This window comes from Colletes latitarsis, chromosome 9, assembly GCF_051014445.1.
Source record: "Colletes latitarsis isolate SP2378_abdomen chromosome 9, iyColLati1, whole genome shotgun sequence".
NCBI lineage: Eukaryota > Metazoa > Arthropoda > Insecta > Hymenoptera > Colletidae > Colletes > Colletes latitarsis.
Genome location: NC_135142.1, coordinates 27,608,099 through 27,627,032, shown reverse-complemented (window position 1 = coordinate 27,627,032; position 18,934 = coordinate 27,608,099). Strand labels below are relative to the sequence as shown.

Sequence of the window (18,934 nt, the reverse complement as noted above, 5' to 3'; positions counted from 1 at the left end):
TTCCCGCGAAGAAAGCCTCTGCCGCTGAAGCTGAGAAATAGCTTGCCATCCTCTACCCACCCGACACCCCCCACACCCTTTACTCTCGTCTTTGCGACGGTGTATACGTTCGCGTTCCCATCCTCTCGAGCGATTTCGGATCCACGAATCCGCCGCGTTCGCCCCGAGAATCGAACGCATCGCGAGAATCGATTGTACTCGCGACGTCAAAGGTCGAGACTATCGATGACCAATCTTAATGGCGGCCACACAAATCCTTGAATGGGTACACCTCGTTCAAAGAAATCGATCTTGTTTTTTTCTTAATGTTTGTAACCCTACTCTGGCATGAAATTTTTTATTTACATAGTGGCATCGATACTCTGTATACAGAAGTCGACATATTATTTCAAATAAAATCGATTCTGAGATACAAAGCACATCGAAAGTTTCTAGCAAAACTATAACTTAAGCGTTCATAATAATGAAAGGGAAACGGGGAGGTGGGAAGACGACTCAGTTCCGGAAGCGTTGATTCGGCATCAAAGCGCGAGAAACGACAGGTTCGACGTTCGGTACGGATCGATCAGGGTTCCGAAGGACACGATGCATCTGCTACCACGTTCTCGCACAGCCTCCAACCTGATCGTCTCCAACTGCACCGATCCCAAAGCGTGTGCGTGGGCGCGGACCCTCTTCTGTCATCGGAAACTCGAGCTACCGATCTACGCGAGAATTTCTCCAGCTTCTCTCTCTGTCCCTCCCGCCTGTTTATTGGCACAAATTCAGTCACGACCACACGGACACACGCGAACCAGCCCACCGGCCTATTATACGTATTATTAGCACTCCGTCACGGTCCTGTCATCGCCACGCACACTCCTCTGCTGGCTCGCGTCAGCGCGCCGGAATTCCAGAACAACCTGCGATTCCCTGCGTTTCTTCCGGCAACTTCCAGGCCCCCAATAACGATTTCAAAATCGTGCAAAGAACGCTTAAATGTCGCTAAAATCTTCGAACTGCGTTGCAACTCGCAAGGGCAGATCTGTTGCAACCTGCGAGTTATTACTATAGAACGACGCAGGAAGCCAAATATCGCTGGAATCGTTCGCGAAAGGTGACCGTTAAACTCGACGATTCGCGTATGCTCATTTTAGGCAGCTAACGAAGCCATTTCAATTTATCGCGCGGAACCGCGAGTCTGAATTAACGACGGCGTTCAGGTGACGGGAATTAAGACGACCAAGTAATCTAAGTTTCGGCTACCGGAATCGACGCAACCGCCTGCACCTGGCGGATTATGCATTTTGGGGGGGATATTTCTACTTTGGCGGTACAGCAGAGGCGTGTACCTTCGATCGTCAGCAAAAATCGTTGCTAATTCGAAGCACGAGTGTCCCTAGTCGAACGCCTCCGCAGTCCACGCGATAGTTCGCCTTTGTATTCGCGACTATTTTCGTTTCCTCGGAGTTGCACCAGTTTTCGAAGGGCGCAGGAGCAGCAACGAGGACCGCGGCAAAAAGACGAAAGGTCGAACGGGGAACGATTGGCGCGGACGTGTCTCGGGCGGCTTTTAATTTGCGCGCGAACAAAGCTCGCGGCTCGATAAACCTCCGGAATAACGTCGATCCAGGGTTGGAAGCTGGTTCGAACGCAAAGTTCAATTTGTACGACGAGCGGCCGTAAGTTTCGACGGGTGATGCCGTCACTCGCAGACGAGTCGAAGCCACGTTTTACACGGCGATAGAGCGGAACGTACTACCTCCGGCGGGCACTCGTAATTTACGACTTATCGGCCCATGCTCGGGGGTAATTTTCGCGCTTGTGAAAATTATACCGACGTGGCTCGTGTGCTCGTCCAACGATATTTTCTCTCTCGCTCCCACCTCGTTTACCCCCTGGCCTTTCTGTCTCTCCCGCACCGCCGCGTCCCCCCGCCACTCTCTCTGGAAGTGACGCAAAATCGTGCTCTCGGCGTGGGCTGGCTTGTACCGGGATGTCGATACCACGAGGAGCGGATGTCAATAGCACGAAGTCACTCCTCTCGCGAGGGAGAAACTGCGTCAGCCGATTTTACCGCCGCGAAAAAGCGCACAACAGCCTTCCCACCCCCCTCCCCCCGCGATCGACGGTTTCTCGATCGAGCCACCATTAACACTTTACCCGTCCACCATCGGTACTGTGTCCTAGTCCTGTTTTTTCGACGATAAACTGCTTAATTATAGGGTTTCTCGATAGAATCTTCAATTCTCATAGCCGCGATATTGACAAAATTCTCGTTCGATTCGAGCAATGTTTCCTGTACTCAAACATTCAACTATGTCTATGATCTTAATCTCGATAGTTTCTCCACGTCTCAGTGTGTGCTACATTGCTAAACTGACACTAATTGGTCAGAGCTATCTCAGCATCCTATTTTTAAACCTGTGGGCGGTTTGCTGTATGAAAGAAGCGAGTATGTAGAAATAAGTGGTCGATCGAGTACTTGCGAGAAAGGTACAGGTTGAGCGTAGCCTTCTGCCGGCGAGTGCGCGAACTATCGCCCATAACTCGTATTTCTCTCGATCGAAACTGTCGCGGGGAGTCGAGAATCGAAAGAAGAATCGCGAAAGTTTTCGCCACGTTCCCCAGGGGTGGTTTTTTGCACCCGAACGGGATCTCAGCGGCGAACGCGGCGCGTTTCTCTTTCGCGAGCGACTCGAAACGCGCGTCGACGCGTTCTTTCGACGGATCGGTGCTCTTGGAAAAGTTCGATACGGAGCCGCTGCCGGTGACACTCTTCGTCGAGTTAACGGGCCACGCCGCGAGCGTGCTTTTGTATTACTTTGCATCGCCCGGAGAGGCCCGGATTCCGTTGTGCTCGCGTCACCGCGACACGACGAGTCCGCAACGAGCGCGACTAACAAGGGAAACGGAAAGTATCGCGCCCTCCGGAATCCACCCTTCGTTTCACCACTTCTTCTCCTCGATTGACTTCGTTATGATTACTATTGTTCGGTGTCGAAATTCCTGCACCGCACTGACTCTGTAATTGAACGTGCAAACAGGCTTAATAACTTTTAATATTATTTATCTTCTCCGGTGCTTCGTCGTGTCGCGAAATAATGTCAAAATTCGAGACATCTGCGAAAGTTCGCGCGGCGAGACATCCGTTTGCCAGGCACCGGAAACATTTGGCCACCTATTTCGGTTTATGGAGCTCCGCAATCCCCTAAGGGCTCGGGATTCGACCGATCGTCGCTCTATAAGTCTCTCTCACTCTCTCTCTCTCTCTCTCTTTAACCGTCAGGGGAGTTCTGGTCAATGTCCCCGAGGAAGACGATCCAGGGGAGTCAGGGCGCTCGATCGAACGACAATGGGGCGACTCTGCGTCCGCCGGTGCACAGCGCGGAGAAACAAAGGTCGCGGGGGAAAAGGCAGTCGGCTCGGAAGGGAAAGAAATAATTTTTCCGGCACGTAATAAACTGGTTTCGTTGTGCTCGGTGTCGACAAAAGGCGCGCGTTGTGTGGCTCGCGTTTCACGGCCCGACTGCGCATGCAGCCGCTAAAGAACGAGTCTGGCTGTCGAATAGAACAGGTGAACCGGATAAGATTAAACAGCTGTTTCCGCGTTCTGTCGGCCCCGACAGCTTAGCCTCTTCTTCCTGACTGTCGTCGCGGGTCTTCCCCCGCGAGAACGGTTTATTACACGCGCGGAACCTCTTCCGTTATGCGGGCGTTACAACCCCCTCGCGCGGTTTTTCGACAGAGTCGACCATCTTGTCGAATCGGTAACGGCTGAAACTAGCGTCCAAACTCAATCAATTCCACTCGATTGAGCTTTCGTTTTCCAGGAAATCGACTTTGAATATTCATCTTTTCTTAAATGGAACTCTATAATTTGTATTACACCCCTCGATGCAGCTTTTAAACCTAACAGTTCAAGAATTGCACCACGATGCAGGGACTAAAAAAGGAGATCGTATTCTACAATTCTCTACAGTTTTCCGTGTTTCGAAGAGAACACCGTTCTGTTCGAGAAAACAGATTCGCGTCTATTGGGGATTTTATTTCGAAACGTCGAAGCATCGCCGGGAAAAGGGAAGCACAGGATGGAACGGATAGAAAACAGCTGAGGCGCAGCTGGTTTCTGGCATCGCGACGGCTGGCGTCTTCCGCGCGGGGAACGCCACGGCACTACCCTGTCTGTGTATATGCACGGCGTTTGACGTGTGTGTATAGTACAAACCATCCATGGTAGAAAACAGAAATCGGAATCGGTTCTTAAAAAACATTTTTAGAGGAGAAAATAACAAACACGTCTGAGAAATTTTGCGGACTCTGCCAACGCGACGTGTACAAGTAAAACAAAAAAATATATAATTGGACAATAGAGTATTTCAGACACGAACAAAATTTAACCAATATACTTCGATGGAACAGCCATTTATAAAACCTACTATTTCATTAAAATTAGAAGATCGATGGTTTATTATATTAGTAAATAGATTCACGTTGCATTTTCGACTAAAATGTCGTTTCCTGTCCAGAATCCTCGCGCGCACGTGTCCCATGCATGTGCTCGTCCTCCCTCGTGCCATTCCTTCTACTCGTGACTTTACGAGTGAAAAGAAGCCTCGTGAATCTTTTCCAGACGCGGCAAACTATACTTAGAAGCGCGTGTTCGCTTCGACGAAATATCTGCGCTTAATTCCACCGTCGTTCCCCGAGAAACAGAATGTTACGCGAACGAATTGTCGCCTCCGTTCGCTAACGGAGCCTCAGGTGCGCGATATCGTCGCATTTGCAACAGTTCCGTGTAAACACACGTGGTTCGTATGGAGTTTCAGGGATTTTCAATGCTAGACTCGATAAAGAAGCGTATTTAAATCACGATTAATACTTATCGATTCACACGAAATTTGAACGCACTATAAACCTATCGTTTAATACATTTTCGTGTAATATACCTTCGAGGGCGGGGCTACGTAGCCCCCTTACCATTTTCGTATCACACGCGACGTTACCAATAGAGGAAAGAATGAGATTGCAGCGCAATGGAATGGCGGGAATTGTAATATGAAATATCGAAGAGGGAGCACAGACGAGGTATACGAGTAGACTTTTCACCTTATGGACTTTCACAGCCGAATCTGACTGCCATACCGACCTGAAAATTCGGAGGTGATTTTAGCGGCCTCTTCTCATGGATAGCGGTCAATTGAAAAACTATTCACTGAATTAGTATTGATAGGCAAACAGCTGTAGTGTTTGCGTAAATACATGTGAGTTGACTATGGAAGGGATTAAAATTCATTTCTGAATCTGTTGGTAACGTTGTGAATGACACGAAAATGGAATAAAAATGAGCCGAAAAAATACATTGGGTGAAAGATCTACTCGTATACCTCGTCTGTGACAATACTCTAAAAACTTTGATGAATCAATGAGAATCAAAACTAATCTAGTGAATCAAGGCGGATCGCAGCCAATTTGCTAATATTATTTAGTTTTTAATTAATAATTGCATTACCCGGCTAAGAGTATTACGATTATTAATTAAACCGATTCTCAACCACCCTCCATTAATAAAGATCTTCTGTGGCCAACGATCGTTGGTCAAAGAAGAAACAAACGAAAGTGCAACAGAGAGTTTTACCACTTCCATTTTCAATAAATTTGTAACACGTTCTACAAAAATGTTGTTTAATACTTTTTCATAGGCATTTATAGCTCTACTACATAAATAAATTTCCATGAAGTACATTAAGCAAGAAAGGTAGGTATAGGAAAAACAAGATTAAAAGATCGGTACATAAAAATGTATATTTTTACAGGATGATAGCTTAGGGTATGAGGTGTATACATATATGTATGCACGTATAGAAGTGTACGAACATAATATAATTAAGCGATCGAGCACCAAGTTTTGGGTAGCAATACATTGTCGCTTATGTTTTACCATTCGAGCGTAGAAACAGATCTCGAAATCGATGAGCCGTCTGCCCCCAAAATCGGCTACCACTATCTTCGATATCTTAACGCCTACTACTGGGTGCCAGTAGTTACAGAAAGTGGATTAACTGTAGAACACTTTGATATAGAAACAAATCGCGACGCTTTGAAAGCGTTCGCTGTGACAGAAAATTTCTAAATGAAGTACGTATGTACACCACGTTGTCCTATGGTGACAGAACGCGTTAACAATAAACTATGAGGTATGTGTGTGTATGTACACGGCGTGGACGGACGCGGGTCAGTTATCTGTCGCATTTCGTATCCGTGGAGCAGGCGACGTAGACGGGTAACGACGAGCCATCGCAGTAACCGTAAAACTGTTGCGACTGCAGTTGCGATTGCTGCTGCGATTGGGGTTGGTGCATCGGTGTGGGGGTCAAGAGCGTGTGCATAAGATGCATCGGTTGCACGAAAGGCATTATCTGAACTGGCGGGGTTGGGATCGAAGGTGCAACCGCGCCGTTCCCGCGATCCAGCGTCGATCCGTTGTAAGACCCCACGTAGAGATCGTGATTGATCTTTCCAGAATAGGCGCTCGCTGGCCGTATCATCGAGGCCTCGCGGATGCTGGATGCAACCGCGGCCATTCGCGCTTCCTCCGCTCGACTGGACCATCTCAATCTACAGATGCAAATAACGATCACGATTATGGCTGTGAGCGCTACCACTCCGCCGACGATACCGATGATCAACGTGTCGTCGGTGCCCGAGGCAGTCCCCACCGACGTGTCCACCGCGTGCTCGTGGTTATTATTATTGTTATAATGTTTGTTTCGTTTCGGATCATTCTGAACGGCAGGCGCCACCGTCCAGATGATCTCCGGCTCTAAAACAGCGGCGGTCGACTTCTTCGAGGCGGCGGTGGTGTCGGTGAGCATCGTAGTCCTGTGCTTGGAACCCGGAGTGGCGGCTGTGAACTCGCACGACAGCTTGTCCTCCTCGATACCGGTCAAAACAGAGCCTGCCAGATGCGGGGGAGCAACGCAGAACACTCGGTTCGACGAGTTGCCACCGCCGATCGTCATCGTTGTTCGCAGCCACTTCCACAGTGGTCTGGCGTCGCAACTGCAGTTGATCGGGTTCTCCTCGAGGCCCTTGATCTTCACGGTACCGCCGCGTTCCTCGAGCGCGGCGAGAAACTGAGAGGACAGTGTGGCGAACTTGCTACCGGAAATGTCCAGCTCCAGCTCGGTGGATCGGGGAACCGGGAAGAAGAGGGCGGCCGGTATCGCGTCCACGGACGTGTTCTTGAGTCCGATGATCAATTTGCGACCACGAACGCCGACCAACGAGCTGGACAGAATGTTCCTCAGCCTCTCGCCGCGCAGGATCAGTTCCCGCAGCCGCGGATGAGCGCGTATCGAGAGCTGCTCGTTGCTGACCGACGAGTCCTTGATCTCGACGTCCAACGACTCTAAACGACTCATCCCTTTGAGGATCCCTTGAACGTCGAAGTAGCCCAGTTTTGGGTAATTGTACGCGGACAACGAACGCAGATTGGCCAACGGTCTGAAGGCTGTTCTCTCGATACGCGCGCAGTGCGGTAAATCGGACATCTTCAGGGATCGTAGAGCAGTCAGTCCTTCGAAGGTGGTCTCGTTGATGATACTGGCATCGTTCCCTGACACGTCCAGCCAACGAAGGACTGGCAAACCCTTCAACGCTACGATCACGCTCGTCAGATCGGTCAACCGATTCCTGGAGACGTCCAAGCTCTCCAGCATCGTTGTACGTTCGAGAGCATTAGGTTCTACGTCGACTATGCTATTTCTAGAGAGATTCAATCGCTTCAGGAACGGTGTCTCCAGCCTGGTGAGAGCGTTCGTCCCGGTATTGGCGAGGTTCAACGACCGCAGGATCTTCGCCTCGCCGAGTATTCCCTTTATAGCGTTCTCGCTCAGAGGATTGTCAGAGAGGTCCAGATCCTTCACGTTGTTGGCGATATCCTGGGTGAAAACTTCGACCAACCGATTGCGCGCCAAGTTTAAACGCGACAGGGACGCGGACTGTCTCTGCAGGGTTCTGATCGGGATCTCGTCGAACCGATTCCCGGACAGATCCACGCTCTCCACCGAGCGGACTCTGCTCGGGTCGAAAATCGTTTCCGGCAGTGAAGTCAACCTGTCGAGAAACGAATCGTGTGAAAGAAGTATTACAACAGAAAATCGTTTTTAATCGAGATAAATAAACAAACCTGTTGTCGCGAAGATCGAGATGCTCGAGACGCAGCAACCCCTCCATCGTCCTTTCGCTCAGCGACTCGACGTCGTTGTCGGACAGATCCAGCAGCTGCAGCTGCGTGGAATTGTGGAACGCGAGCTCGTCCACCGATTCGATCTCGTTCCCAGCGAGATTCAGGACGCGGAGTCGCGCGATCCGCGAGAACCCAAACTCCCCGACGCGTTTCAGCGCGTTGCGGGACAAGTCCAACCGTTCCAAGAACTGCAGGGATCGCGCATAGTCGCCGGGGAAGTGAAGGAACCGATTGTCGGAGAGATCGAGCTCCCTCAGCCTCGGATGAATCGCGAAAGCGGTCGGAGACAAACGATCGATGCGGTTGCTCGACAAGTCGAGGACCTCCAAGCCGGTGCCCGTGTCGAAGTGCTCCCCGGCGAACGAAGTCAACTTGTTCCCTCGCAGATTCAGCTTGTATAGATTCGTTAAACTCGCAAACGCTCCGTTCTCGATGCTCTCCAACCGATTCTTCGACAAGTCGATGCTGGTCAGATTGCGAAGGCCCCGAAACGTCCCTTCTTCGATCCTTTCCAGTCTATTCCCAGCGATCGATATCCTCTCGAGGGACTCGAGGTTCGCCAGCAGGATCGTCGGCAGTATCCTTAGATCGGTACGCGACACGTCCAGGTCGACGATAGAGGACGGAAACACGGGCGGGAAGCCGCCGTACAAGGGGTTCGAGCTCAGATTCAAATATCGCAATCGTTGCAGACGGTCGAAGGTTTCTGGCGGTACTCGCGTCAGCTGGTTGCCCGCCAGGTCGAGGGAGGCCAGGTTGCGCAAAGGAAGCTCGCCGATCGACGTCAGCCTGTTGCGGGAGACGTCCAAGTTGACCAGCGTGTCCTCCAATCCGGCGAACGTGCTCGGGGTGATGGTCGATAGCATGTTGCCCGATAGCTCGATGCTGATCAGATTCTCGAATTCGTGGAACGATCCAGGCGGTATCTCTCGCACCAAATTTCGCGTCAGCGCCAGAGTGACCAACCTCGGGGCTGTTGCTTTTATCAGTTCGGTGGATAGCGCGGCTATACGGTTAAACTCCACGTGGAGATGGGTCAGGGACGGTAGTCTGGTCAGAGCCGTTGCTGGCACCAGGAGAATGTTGTTATCTTGCAGGGAGAGCCACTTTAATTTGGTCAAACCTTCGAACGACGATTCCTCGATCTATAAAATCAATATAATTGTAACGGGATCGACAATTTTTAAGCGTTTAGACGTCGTCACGTACCGTGCGTAGAGCATTCAAACTCAAATCGAGCCTAGTCAGGGCGGACAGGCTGGAGAACGTGTTGACGCCGAGACGACCGATGTTGTTGCGACTGAGGTCCAGCACCTGCAGCTCTTTCAAACCTGACAGATGCGCCTGGTCTATGTCCTGGAAAGGATAATGATTCTAGGAACTGTGACGAACTGCAGGAATATTTTTATATATCTTTGCTATGCTGCCAAGTATCCACAACTTTGCGTTAACAATGTGCTTCTTATTTTTATTCATAAAACGCACTGGTTATCTTTGGTCGTTAAACGCTCTGTATGGACACCGATTCTGCTACTTACGGTAATCAAATTGTTGGAAATGTTGAGAAACTTCAAATCCGTTAAGAGCCTCAGAGCGTCACTGGGAAACTCTTGGAGAAAGTTTGCCGACAGATCTAATTGCAGCAAATTGTAAGCACCTGAAAATAACATATTTAGCGTTAGTTGTGCGTACTGGTTGACTCCACCTTTCTCTTCCTCAACATCTCCCAGACATTATTATGCTTTGACCAGTATTTGACATATGACCAAGCTGATAGGCGAGTCGCCTGCACGTCTGGTACTATTATGAAACTTGTTTAATATAACGAATAAGTATTAGTTCGTTTTTATTCCACGTTCGTTAAGTGTCCGGTGGCTTATGGACGTGAATGTACGCGGATTACGCGTTCGCTAGTTAAATGCCAACGTAAAGAGTTAATGGCCGCGGTGAGCGATGGAGCGTAACGATAAAAGAAGTTAGCGCAACTTTTGAATATAGTTGCGCGAAAGTAGGAGCCGCGTACGCAACTAACCGACTCGTGAGAACAACGATTGCGACTCGCCCGTTGTTCCTCGTAAGGCTGCTGAGAAAATGGACAACGGGTGACTCGCTTTTCACGCGCGTCTCTATGAAAGTGGAACTCGGTAACGTGCGAACACTACCGAGATCCAGGTCGCGTTCCTGAGATGCTTTAGACATTGCACCTGTATGAAATTCAGATTTAGCGATTAAAAACGCATTTTATAATTTTGACCACCAGTCGTTTGCACCTTTGAAAGCATCGCTGTTGAAACGACCAAGATCGTTGCGGGATAGATTCAGCAGCAGCAACTGCTCGAGCCCAGAAAGTGCACCATCTTCCATGTGGGACAGTTCGTTCTCGCTGAGATCCAATCGCAGCAACGACTCGCCGACCATCGAAAAGGCAGCTCGCGGCAACGATACTGCGGAAAAAGGTAAATAGAATGTTTTCCAAGACTCTCAAGACCTTAATAAAAAGTATAATTCATCAGTAACTCGACCATTACTCACCAATATTGTTGCCAGACAGCGAGAGCACCCTGATGGACTTGGGACCTTTCAGCGATGCTGTTGGCACCGCCGTTAGATCGTTCCCATCCAAGTAAAGTTGCTCGAGGTTCTCGCAACCCTTGAAGATGCCTTCCTCGATGCTCCTCAGGCCGTTTCTGCTCAGATCGAGGAGCTTCAGCTCCCTCATACCGTGAAACTCGTTGCTCGAGAATATCGGGTTCAGACTGTCGCCCAGGAGATTGTCAGCGAGTTTCAGCTCCTCCAATCTGGGCTGTGCCTCGAGCAGACGATTCATCAGCTTGTAGATCGAGTTGCCCGACAGATCGAGCTTCCTCAGGCTCAACCCGGAGTCCAGCAGGTCCTCTGGCAGAGTCTGGTACCCGCTGTGTCTTTGGCTAACGGAAACGATCGGTTGTCCGCGCAAACTCTCCATCGTGTCCCGCGTGAAGACCACTCTGTCGCAATTCATCTCGATCGCGCGACCTGTGTACTCCGCGGAAACGGAACACTTGCAGGGGACCTGCAGATTCCGCTTCAGCTCGACGCAGGGCACCCATTCCGCTTGCTTCGACGGTAGGACGTTCGACAGCAAAAGTACCAACGACACCCACCACCTGGAAACGAAACAATGTTAACCATAGAAACAATAATTCTTTATTGAACGCTGCGTGTGTTTAAAAGAGAAGAAAATTTCAAGGTGGCGGAAATTTGAGTACACCGGGTCGATGTTTAAGTTCAACTTTCTCGATAACCAAGCCCAGAAACGCTGATTCCTCTGGTACATCTCTTCAACGCGTTGTCATGTCATTTTTAAATCTGTGACTGGTTGTCCCTGGCCTGTAATTTTACGTCATTTTATATTTATACAGGCAGACGATTTGAATCTGCTACTTTAAGTACAGATGACGAAGCAGTAATCGCGTGTTAATAGTCGCGTTCGATCCTCATTGGCGACCATGGTTTGAGAAACCCTGGCTTATCCTAATTAAAGACGCTTTCGACATCGAAAAGTACGTGCTACGCGCTTTCAATTTTCTTCCGCGTTGCGGTGCGCGTCGCGGCGCGTAAAGGCGTGTTCGGCCGCGGACTCGTCCGCGTCTTGAAACGCGGATACCTTACGTGTAACGGTGATTTCGTCCGCTGTACAGATACGCACAGTGAAACCTGTTTGTCGCGAATACCTAAACGACCACGTTCCCTTCTTTTTCTCCGAGCGAACGGGATTTCTCGGCAGAGCGAAGCATTCCCGCGTTAATTTTCGCTTCGAGCCCGGAGCTCGAGTACGCTCGACGCTCGAATTTGACCAACGAGGCGCGTAACGCGAATCCACCAAGAAACCGTTGCACGGCAGACTGGAATTGAATTTTAACTGTTCAGGCTTCCCACTCGACACATTACTTAATCCTGAACCGATCAGTTTCATTAGTTTGCGATTTTACTAAAAACGAAAATAGATCATTCGTAATAAATACGATCGAGTTATCTTTCGAATGGCCCCATTATCTCTGTTCAAACGAATCTTTCGAATACTTTTAAAATTGTTAAATATCGATAGTAGATTTTATGTTCTCCTTTCTTCGTGCTCCTCTGGAACTTTTACGAACCCATAATGCACGTTTTATACACTGGATCATGTTTTCTATACGTGCTTCGTTGCAGAGGAAGTAAAACCAGTCTCGTTTATTAAGAAAAATCAGAATGGTTAATGGCCGTACATTCTGCTTCCAACGCTCGGGAAATATATCTTTCTGGATTATAATTCTGTTAACAAATTATTCTTCGTATTTCCCATCAGTCTGAATTATGTTCACCATAAAAAAAAAGCTATGCATTTACGTAATTGAATTGTAACTTCCGTAATTATTGACACGTTGACCAGCCACACCGGTTTTCCCAGTCTAGAAATATCCTCGATATTTTTTCAATTTATAACGCAACAAATAAAAGTATTCAACGGTTCAACGGGGTTCTTGTTACTTGAAGTTATTCAGAAATGTACAAGCGTTAAGGTTCGTTTATTGTAAACGTTTTAAAAGCGCCTTTAATTTAAAAAATGTTGAATTTAGAATTTCAAACGATTACAATGGCTCTTTCCCTAGTACGATTTAAAATGAAGCTCGACAACCCCTTAACTCCTTTGGAGGCTCTCCCCCCTCTGCAATTATGCATTGTATTCTTTGATAATTATGCAGACCGGCCAGGTTTACCGCCTCGCAACCGTTCCCACGAGCTTCCTCCAGAAACAATATGTTTATCTTAATCTTGTCTCTCGCGCGGCGTCTTGGCAAACCAGCAGGCCAACGTTCTGTGCATAGTAATTAACAATCCGCGTCCGTGCGATTATCGAGCGGTTCGAACCGTAGATTCGTCCCGAGTTAGAAAGTAAGTGGACGATACTTGGACGATCAGCCTTGAATTCGTTGGAATATTTTCGCAGAAACCGCACAACGACGGCCAGACGTATCGTTTTACGCGTTTCCTCGATGGACCCAGCGTGCCCGTTGCTAACTAAACACTCGAACGGTATAATAACGAGCAAACACCCATATTAGACACTGCATAACACGGCGACTTACACTGCTATCATGTTCGCTGGTCCGCGCGACACTGTTTTATTATCGTTCGGCCCCGGTCCGCATCACCATCTGAATTATTTTCCTCGGCGATCGAACGTCCAGCTACTGGACCGCTAAGAACTTGTCTTCATCGCGCCACGTTCCCTTTCCTGCGTCCCGAGGTCCGTTTAAGTTAAAAGAAAACGATTCCTCGATGGCGACCCGGTGAACAGCGCGCGCGTTCGCGCTCACGCACTTGTCCCCCTTTTTTCGTTTCTCATTTACCCGCGTTCTGCCTTGTTTCGTCCGACGAAACGAGTCACCGTCTCGATCGTTAAAATATGGCGTTTGCTATCTTACCCGTTTATATCCATATAGGATAGAACTCGTCGCAAGACCACCACGCGCGTTCAGTTTCGCGAAGATACTGAAACGAATGGAACACGCCTCGACATTCGGTAACTGACGGAGAAGTTCGTGCGGCCGTACCGTAGCAATGAAAAATCGTAATGAACGAGAAAGAAGAAGGGGACCTCGGGAGAGACTAACGTATACCGTGTTGCCCTTCTCCACGGGATCCGCGGACTCCGACATAACGGTGTTCGCGCGAGTTTACCTACAGTGAGTCACAAAATTATTGGCATCAGAAACAATTCAATAGAACCGCGTAAACTGAAAAGAATTTCTCTATATTGAAACAGGGGGATCCACAACGAATAAAACTATGAAATATTATACAGGGTGTTCGGCCACCCCAGGGAAAAATTTCAACGAGGCATTCTAGAGGCCAAAATAAGACGAAAATCAACAATATCAATTTCTTGACTGAGGCTTCGTTAAAAAGTTATTGACAATTAAATTCAAAAATTTCAAATCGTTTTGGAAAAATTATTTTCGATTGCGGGGGTCAATTACAATCATTTTTGGTGGATACACGTACTTCCGAAATCCTACTCACATTCGAGAAAAAAATTCGATTAGGTGCTGAAAGTTTTGGGTGAAAAAAAAAGACTTTCGAATCGTCTTGGAAAAATTATTTTTAGTTGCAGGGGTCAATTGCAAGTATTTTTGGTCAACAGACATACCCTCGAATTCCTACGCACTTACCAGAAAAAAAATTCAGGAAGGTAGACTTTTTCGCAGAAATTGAAGAATTTCAAATCGTTTTAAAAAAATTATTTTTAGTTGCAGGGGTCGATTACAATCACTTTTGGTGAACAGACCTACCATCGAAATCCTACGCACTTTCGAGAAAAAAATTCCTAAACGAAAATATAATGTATGGCCAGAAATGTACCCAGGAAATTTCATTCGAATCTTTAAAATGTCATAACTCCTGAATAGATTGGACGATTTTAATGTTTAAAAAGCCAAACGCCGCGTATTTTGGTGTAGAATATGTAAAAATTATAACAATAATGAAAAAGTTGTTCTTTCACCCCGTAAAATACGAAAAACCCCTTAAAAGTGGCCCAATCTTCAAACGGCCATAACTCCTACAATAGTGAACGTATCTCATTGAAATTTTTTTCTGAAGTAGAGCTCATGGATACCTACAAAAAAGTATTAGACAACTTTTCTGTAGGACGTCAAACGAAATTACTAAAAATCAAAAACGAATTTTTAAGAAAAGTCGACAGGGGTAGGTGCCTAAATTTTTCGACGAAAAAAAAATTTTTCAAATCATTCTAAAAAAAATATTTCTCGCTGTAGGGGTCGATTACAAACATTTTTGGTCATTACACATACCCCCGAAATCCAACCCACTTTCGAGAAAAAAATTCAGTACGGGCGGAACTTTAAACATTAATAACTTTTTAACGAAGCCTCCATCAACAAATTGGTATTCTTGATTTTCGTCTTATTTTGGCCTCTAAAATCCCCTATTAAAATTTTTCCCAGGGGTGGTCGAACACCCTGTATAAACATACAGTAAGAAACAAAACTGAACGCATAGAATTTTAACATAAATAATATTTTATACGATGTTGAGTAAGAATATTAAAATTCAATTACCATCTACTATTAAAGTAACAAATTGGTTCAATTATTGAAAAGAAATAAATTGTTTGTTGGTCTTATTCGATATCTGTTGTTATAAATTGTACATTTAATCGCGCGCGTATTTCTCTGATTCGTGCATGTGTGTCTATTTGGTACACGCAGTGTGGGAAAGGAGCGCAAGATGGGAACGGATGAACGTAGAAACGTTTGTCTGACAACCTTTCACTGCCACTGTCTATACGAAGTGCTCGATACCAGCGGATTTGTTGCCTGCGTCATTACTTCAATATATTCGTTCTCTGAATCCAACATCAGAATTCTTTCATGCAATTTGCGTTAACCATTGCTAAAGAAATAAACACTGTTAGTTATTTTAATCGTTACTACGATAGCGATTGACAGTCGCCAGCGTACTTTCTATTATATCGTGTTACTTTCATTCAACTCTGCAACCAAAGGCAAACGCAACGTGGATCAACGACCTCGTCGCCGAAAAGAGTGGCCGCTGAAATCGTCCATTTTTGGTCCAGCGATTTTGGAACTGAATTGTACGTAAAATCAGGCAGACCTCGTTCTTCGAGGATCACATTTTTTCAAATACTACAATAAATGTTTAAATAATACATGTTTTTAAATATTTTCGTCAATTAGCCAACGTTCTTTCCCGAAAAACTTTCCGTAAGGTCTGAGAGAAAAAAGTTTGGCGGTCTTCTACATCCAATATGATTCATTTTTTACTATTACGTGCTATGCAGTGATCTGAAAAGTCAAACAAGGTCAGGGGAATGAAGGAAATGTTTGGATGTCTGGGATCATATTTCTTCCAAGAATAATCCTTATAATATTAGTAAAATTTAATTGTACTATTAAAAATATCTATTCGCAGATACAATTTCTCTCGATTTCTTTCAGAATCAAAGGTAAAGTTTGTCAAGAGATATTGATTTAACCCAGAGATGCCAGATTCAGCACCCGGTGCCCTACTCACACTATGTCAGATCACGCGTACGTGAGCTCGTGGAGTTTCGGAAAGTCGACAAAGGCAAACTGACGCATGCCCTCTTTCTCGATTCACCGTAGCTGCCCAAAGTAAGTTCGGACCGTCTCGTGGGAGTCGAGAGAGAAAGGCTCACACTTCCCTTCTCGCTCTTCAACAACTAATATCCGACCTCCCGTCAACAGGTCTCCACTAGCCACTGCTGACCACTGCTGACCACTCCTGGAATTTCTGACAACGTATAACGATTACAACTGTCTACTGTTAGCCTCTCCCAGCCTCTGCTGACCGCTGCTAACCACCGCTTATATTTCTGACAACCTATAACGATTACTACTGACTTCTGCTAACCTCTGTTGGTCTTTGCTGATCTCTGTCAGCGTGTGCTTGTCTCTGCTGAACTTTCCTGGCCTCTGCCGAACGCTACTGACCACTGCAGGTATTTCTTATAATGTATAACGATTAATACTTACTACTGCATGCCCCTACAAGTCTCTGCTTGCCTTTGCAGGTTTCTGCTTGCCTGTGCATGCCTTTGCTGGCCTCTGCTGAACACTGCTGACCACCCCTGATGCTTCTGACATCGTATAACAATTACTACATGCTACTGCTCGCCCCTGCTGATCTCTGCTTGCCACTGCATGCCTCTGCTCGCCTCTGCTGACCGCTGCTGACCACTCCTGTTACTTCTGACAACGTATAACGATTACGACTAGCTACTGTTAGCCTCTGCTGGACTCTGCTGACCACCGCTTATATTTCTGACAACGTATAACGATTACTACTGACTTCTGCCTGCCTCCGCTGGACTCTGCTGACCGCTACTGACCACTCCTGTTACTTCTGACAACGTATAACGATTACGACTGGCTACTGTTAACCTCTCCCAGCCTCTGCTGACCTCTGCTGACCACCCCTGATGCTTCTGGCAACGTACAACGATTACAACTTGCTACTGCTTGCCCCTGCTAGTCTCTGCATGCATCTGCATCCCTCTGCATCCCTCTGCTGACCTCTGCTGGCCCCTGCTGACCACGCTGACCTTTGTTAACAACTTCTAACATGATGTACATGTATTAAAACTTTGTATAACGTAAATCTATGACAATAAATGATATAATTTCAAAGAATTCTATGTGTTCTCATCACTTTTACCTTTCTTTTCCTCTCCCCATTATTCCCTTAGTTATAAGGAACCGTTTCTCTACTTAAAACTGGAATTCCAAAGTGCCCGGAGCGTTTTCTGAAATGCCGGTGACCTTGACCCACTTTCGAAACTGGGTCAAGGCCAAATCCTGATTCCCAAAGCGCCCGGAATTTTTCTAAGATTCGATGGCCTTGACCTACTTTCGAAATTGGGTCAAGGCCATCCGGATTTCCAAGTCGGCCAGAAGATTTTTAAAATTTCGAATGGCCTTGACCCACTTTCGAAATTGGGTCAAGGCCATCCGGATTTCCAAGTCGGCCAGAAGATTTCTGAAATTTCGAATGGCCTTGACCTACTTTCGAAATTGGGTCAAGGCCATCCGGATTTTCGAAGCGCCCAGAAATTTTCTAAGATTCGAATGGCCTTGACCCGCTTTCGAAATTGGGTCAAGGCCATCCGGATTTTCAAAACGGCCGGAAGATTTCTGAAATTTCAAATGGCCTTGACCCACTTTCGAAATTGGGTCAAGGCCATCCGGATTTTCGAAGCGCCCGGAAATTTTCTAAGATTCGAATGGCCTTGACCCACTTTCGAAATTGGGTCAAGGCCATCCGGATTTTCAAAGCGCCCGGAACATTTCTAAAATGCTGGTGAACTTGCGAAGAAGGTGGTACGCATCTTATAGGTAAGAGAATGATTTGGAGAGGAAGAGGACGGTAAAAAATGATGAGAACACATTGAATACTTTGAAATTATATCATTTATTGTCATAGATTTACATTATACAAAACTTTAATACATATAAACATATTATATTATATTACATAACGTCACAAGTTGTCAGCAACGGTCAGCAGTGGTCAGCGATGGTCAGCTGACGTCGGGAGATGTTGGCAGAGGCCAGCTTAGGTCGGGAGAGGCCAACGGAGGCCAGCAGAGGCATGCAGAGGCAAGTAGAGTTCAGCAGGGGCAAGCAGTAACAAGTAGTAATCGTTATACGTTGTCGGAAGTATCAGGAGTGGTCAGTAGCGGTAAGCAGAGTCCAGCGGAGGCAGGCAGAAGTCAGTAGTAATCGTTATACATTGTCAGAAATATAAGAGGTGGTCAGCAGAGGCCAGCAGAGGCTGGGAGAGGCTAACAGTAGCCAGTCGTAATCGTTATACGTTGTCAGAAGCATCAGAGGTGGTCAGCAGCGGTCAGCAGAGGCGAGCAGAGGCATGCAGTGGCAAGCAAAGATCAGCAGGGGCGAACAGTATCATGTAGTAATTGTTATACGATGTCAGAAGCATCAGGGGTGGTCAGCAGTGTTCAGCAGAGGCCAGCAAAGGCATGCACAGGCAAGCAGAAACCTGCAAAGGCAAGCAGAGACTTGTAGGGGCATGCAGTAGTAAGTATTAATCGTTATACATTATCAGAAATACCTGCAGTGATCAGTAGCGTTCGGCAGAGGCCAGGAAAGTTCAGTAGAG

General features: G+C 47.0%; 1 protein-coding gene across 1 annotated transcript; it reads right to left on the bottom strand.

Annotated features, from left to right (window-relative positions):
• Window positions 1-5,803: 5,803 nt before the first annotated feature.
• Window positions 5,804-13,661, bottom strand: LOC143345548 (uncharacterized). Its single transcript, XM_076772792.1, has 7 exons — window positions 13,339-13,661; window positions 10,763-11,376; window positions 10,501-10,674; window positions 9,769-9,887; window positions 9,440-9,586; window positions 8,171-9,375; window positions 5,804-8,097 (listed from the first exon to the last, which is right to left on the bottom strand). The coding sequence occupies exons 1-7, from the start codon at window positions 13,347-13,349 to the stop codon at window positions 6,219-6,221; spliced, it is 4,149 nt and encodes a 1,382-aa protein (XP_076628907.1). The 5' UTR covers window positions 13,350-13,661; the 3' UTR covers window positions 5,804-6,218.
• Between the last annotated feature and the right edge of the window lie 5,273 nt (window positions 13,662-18,934).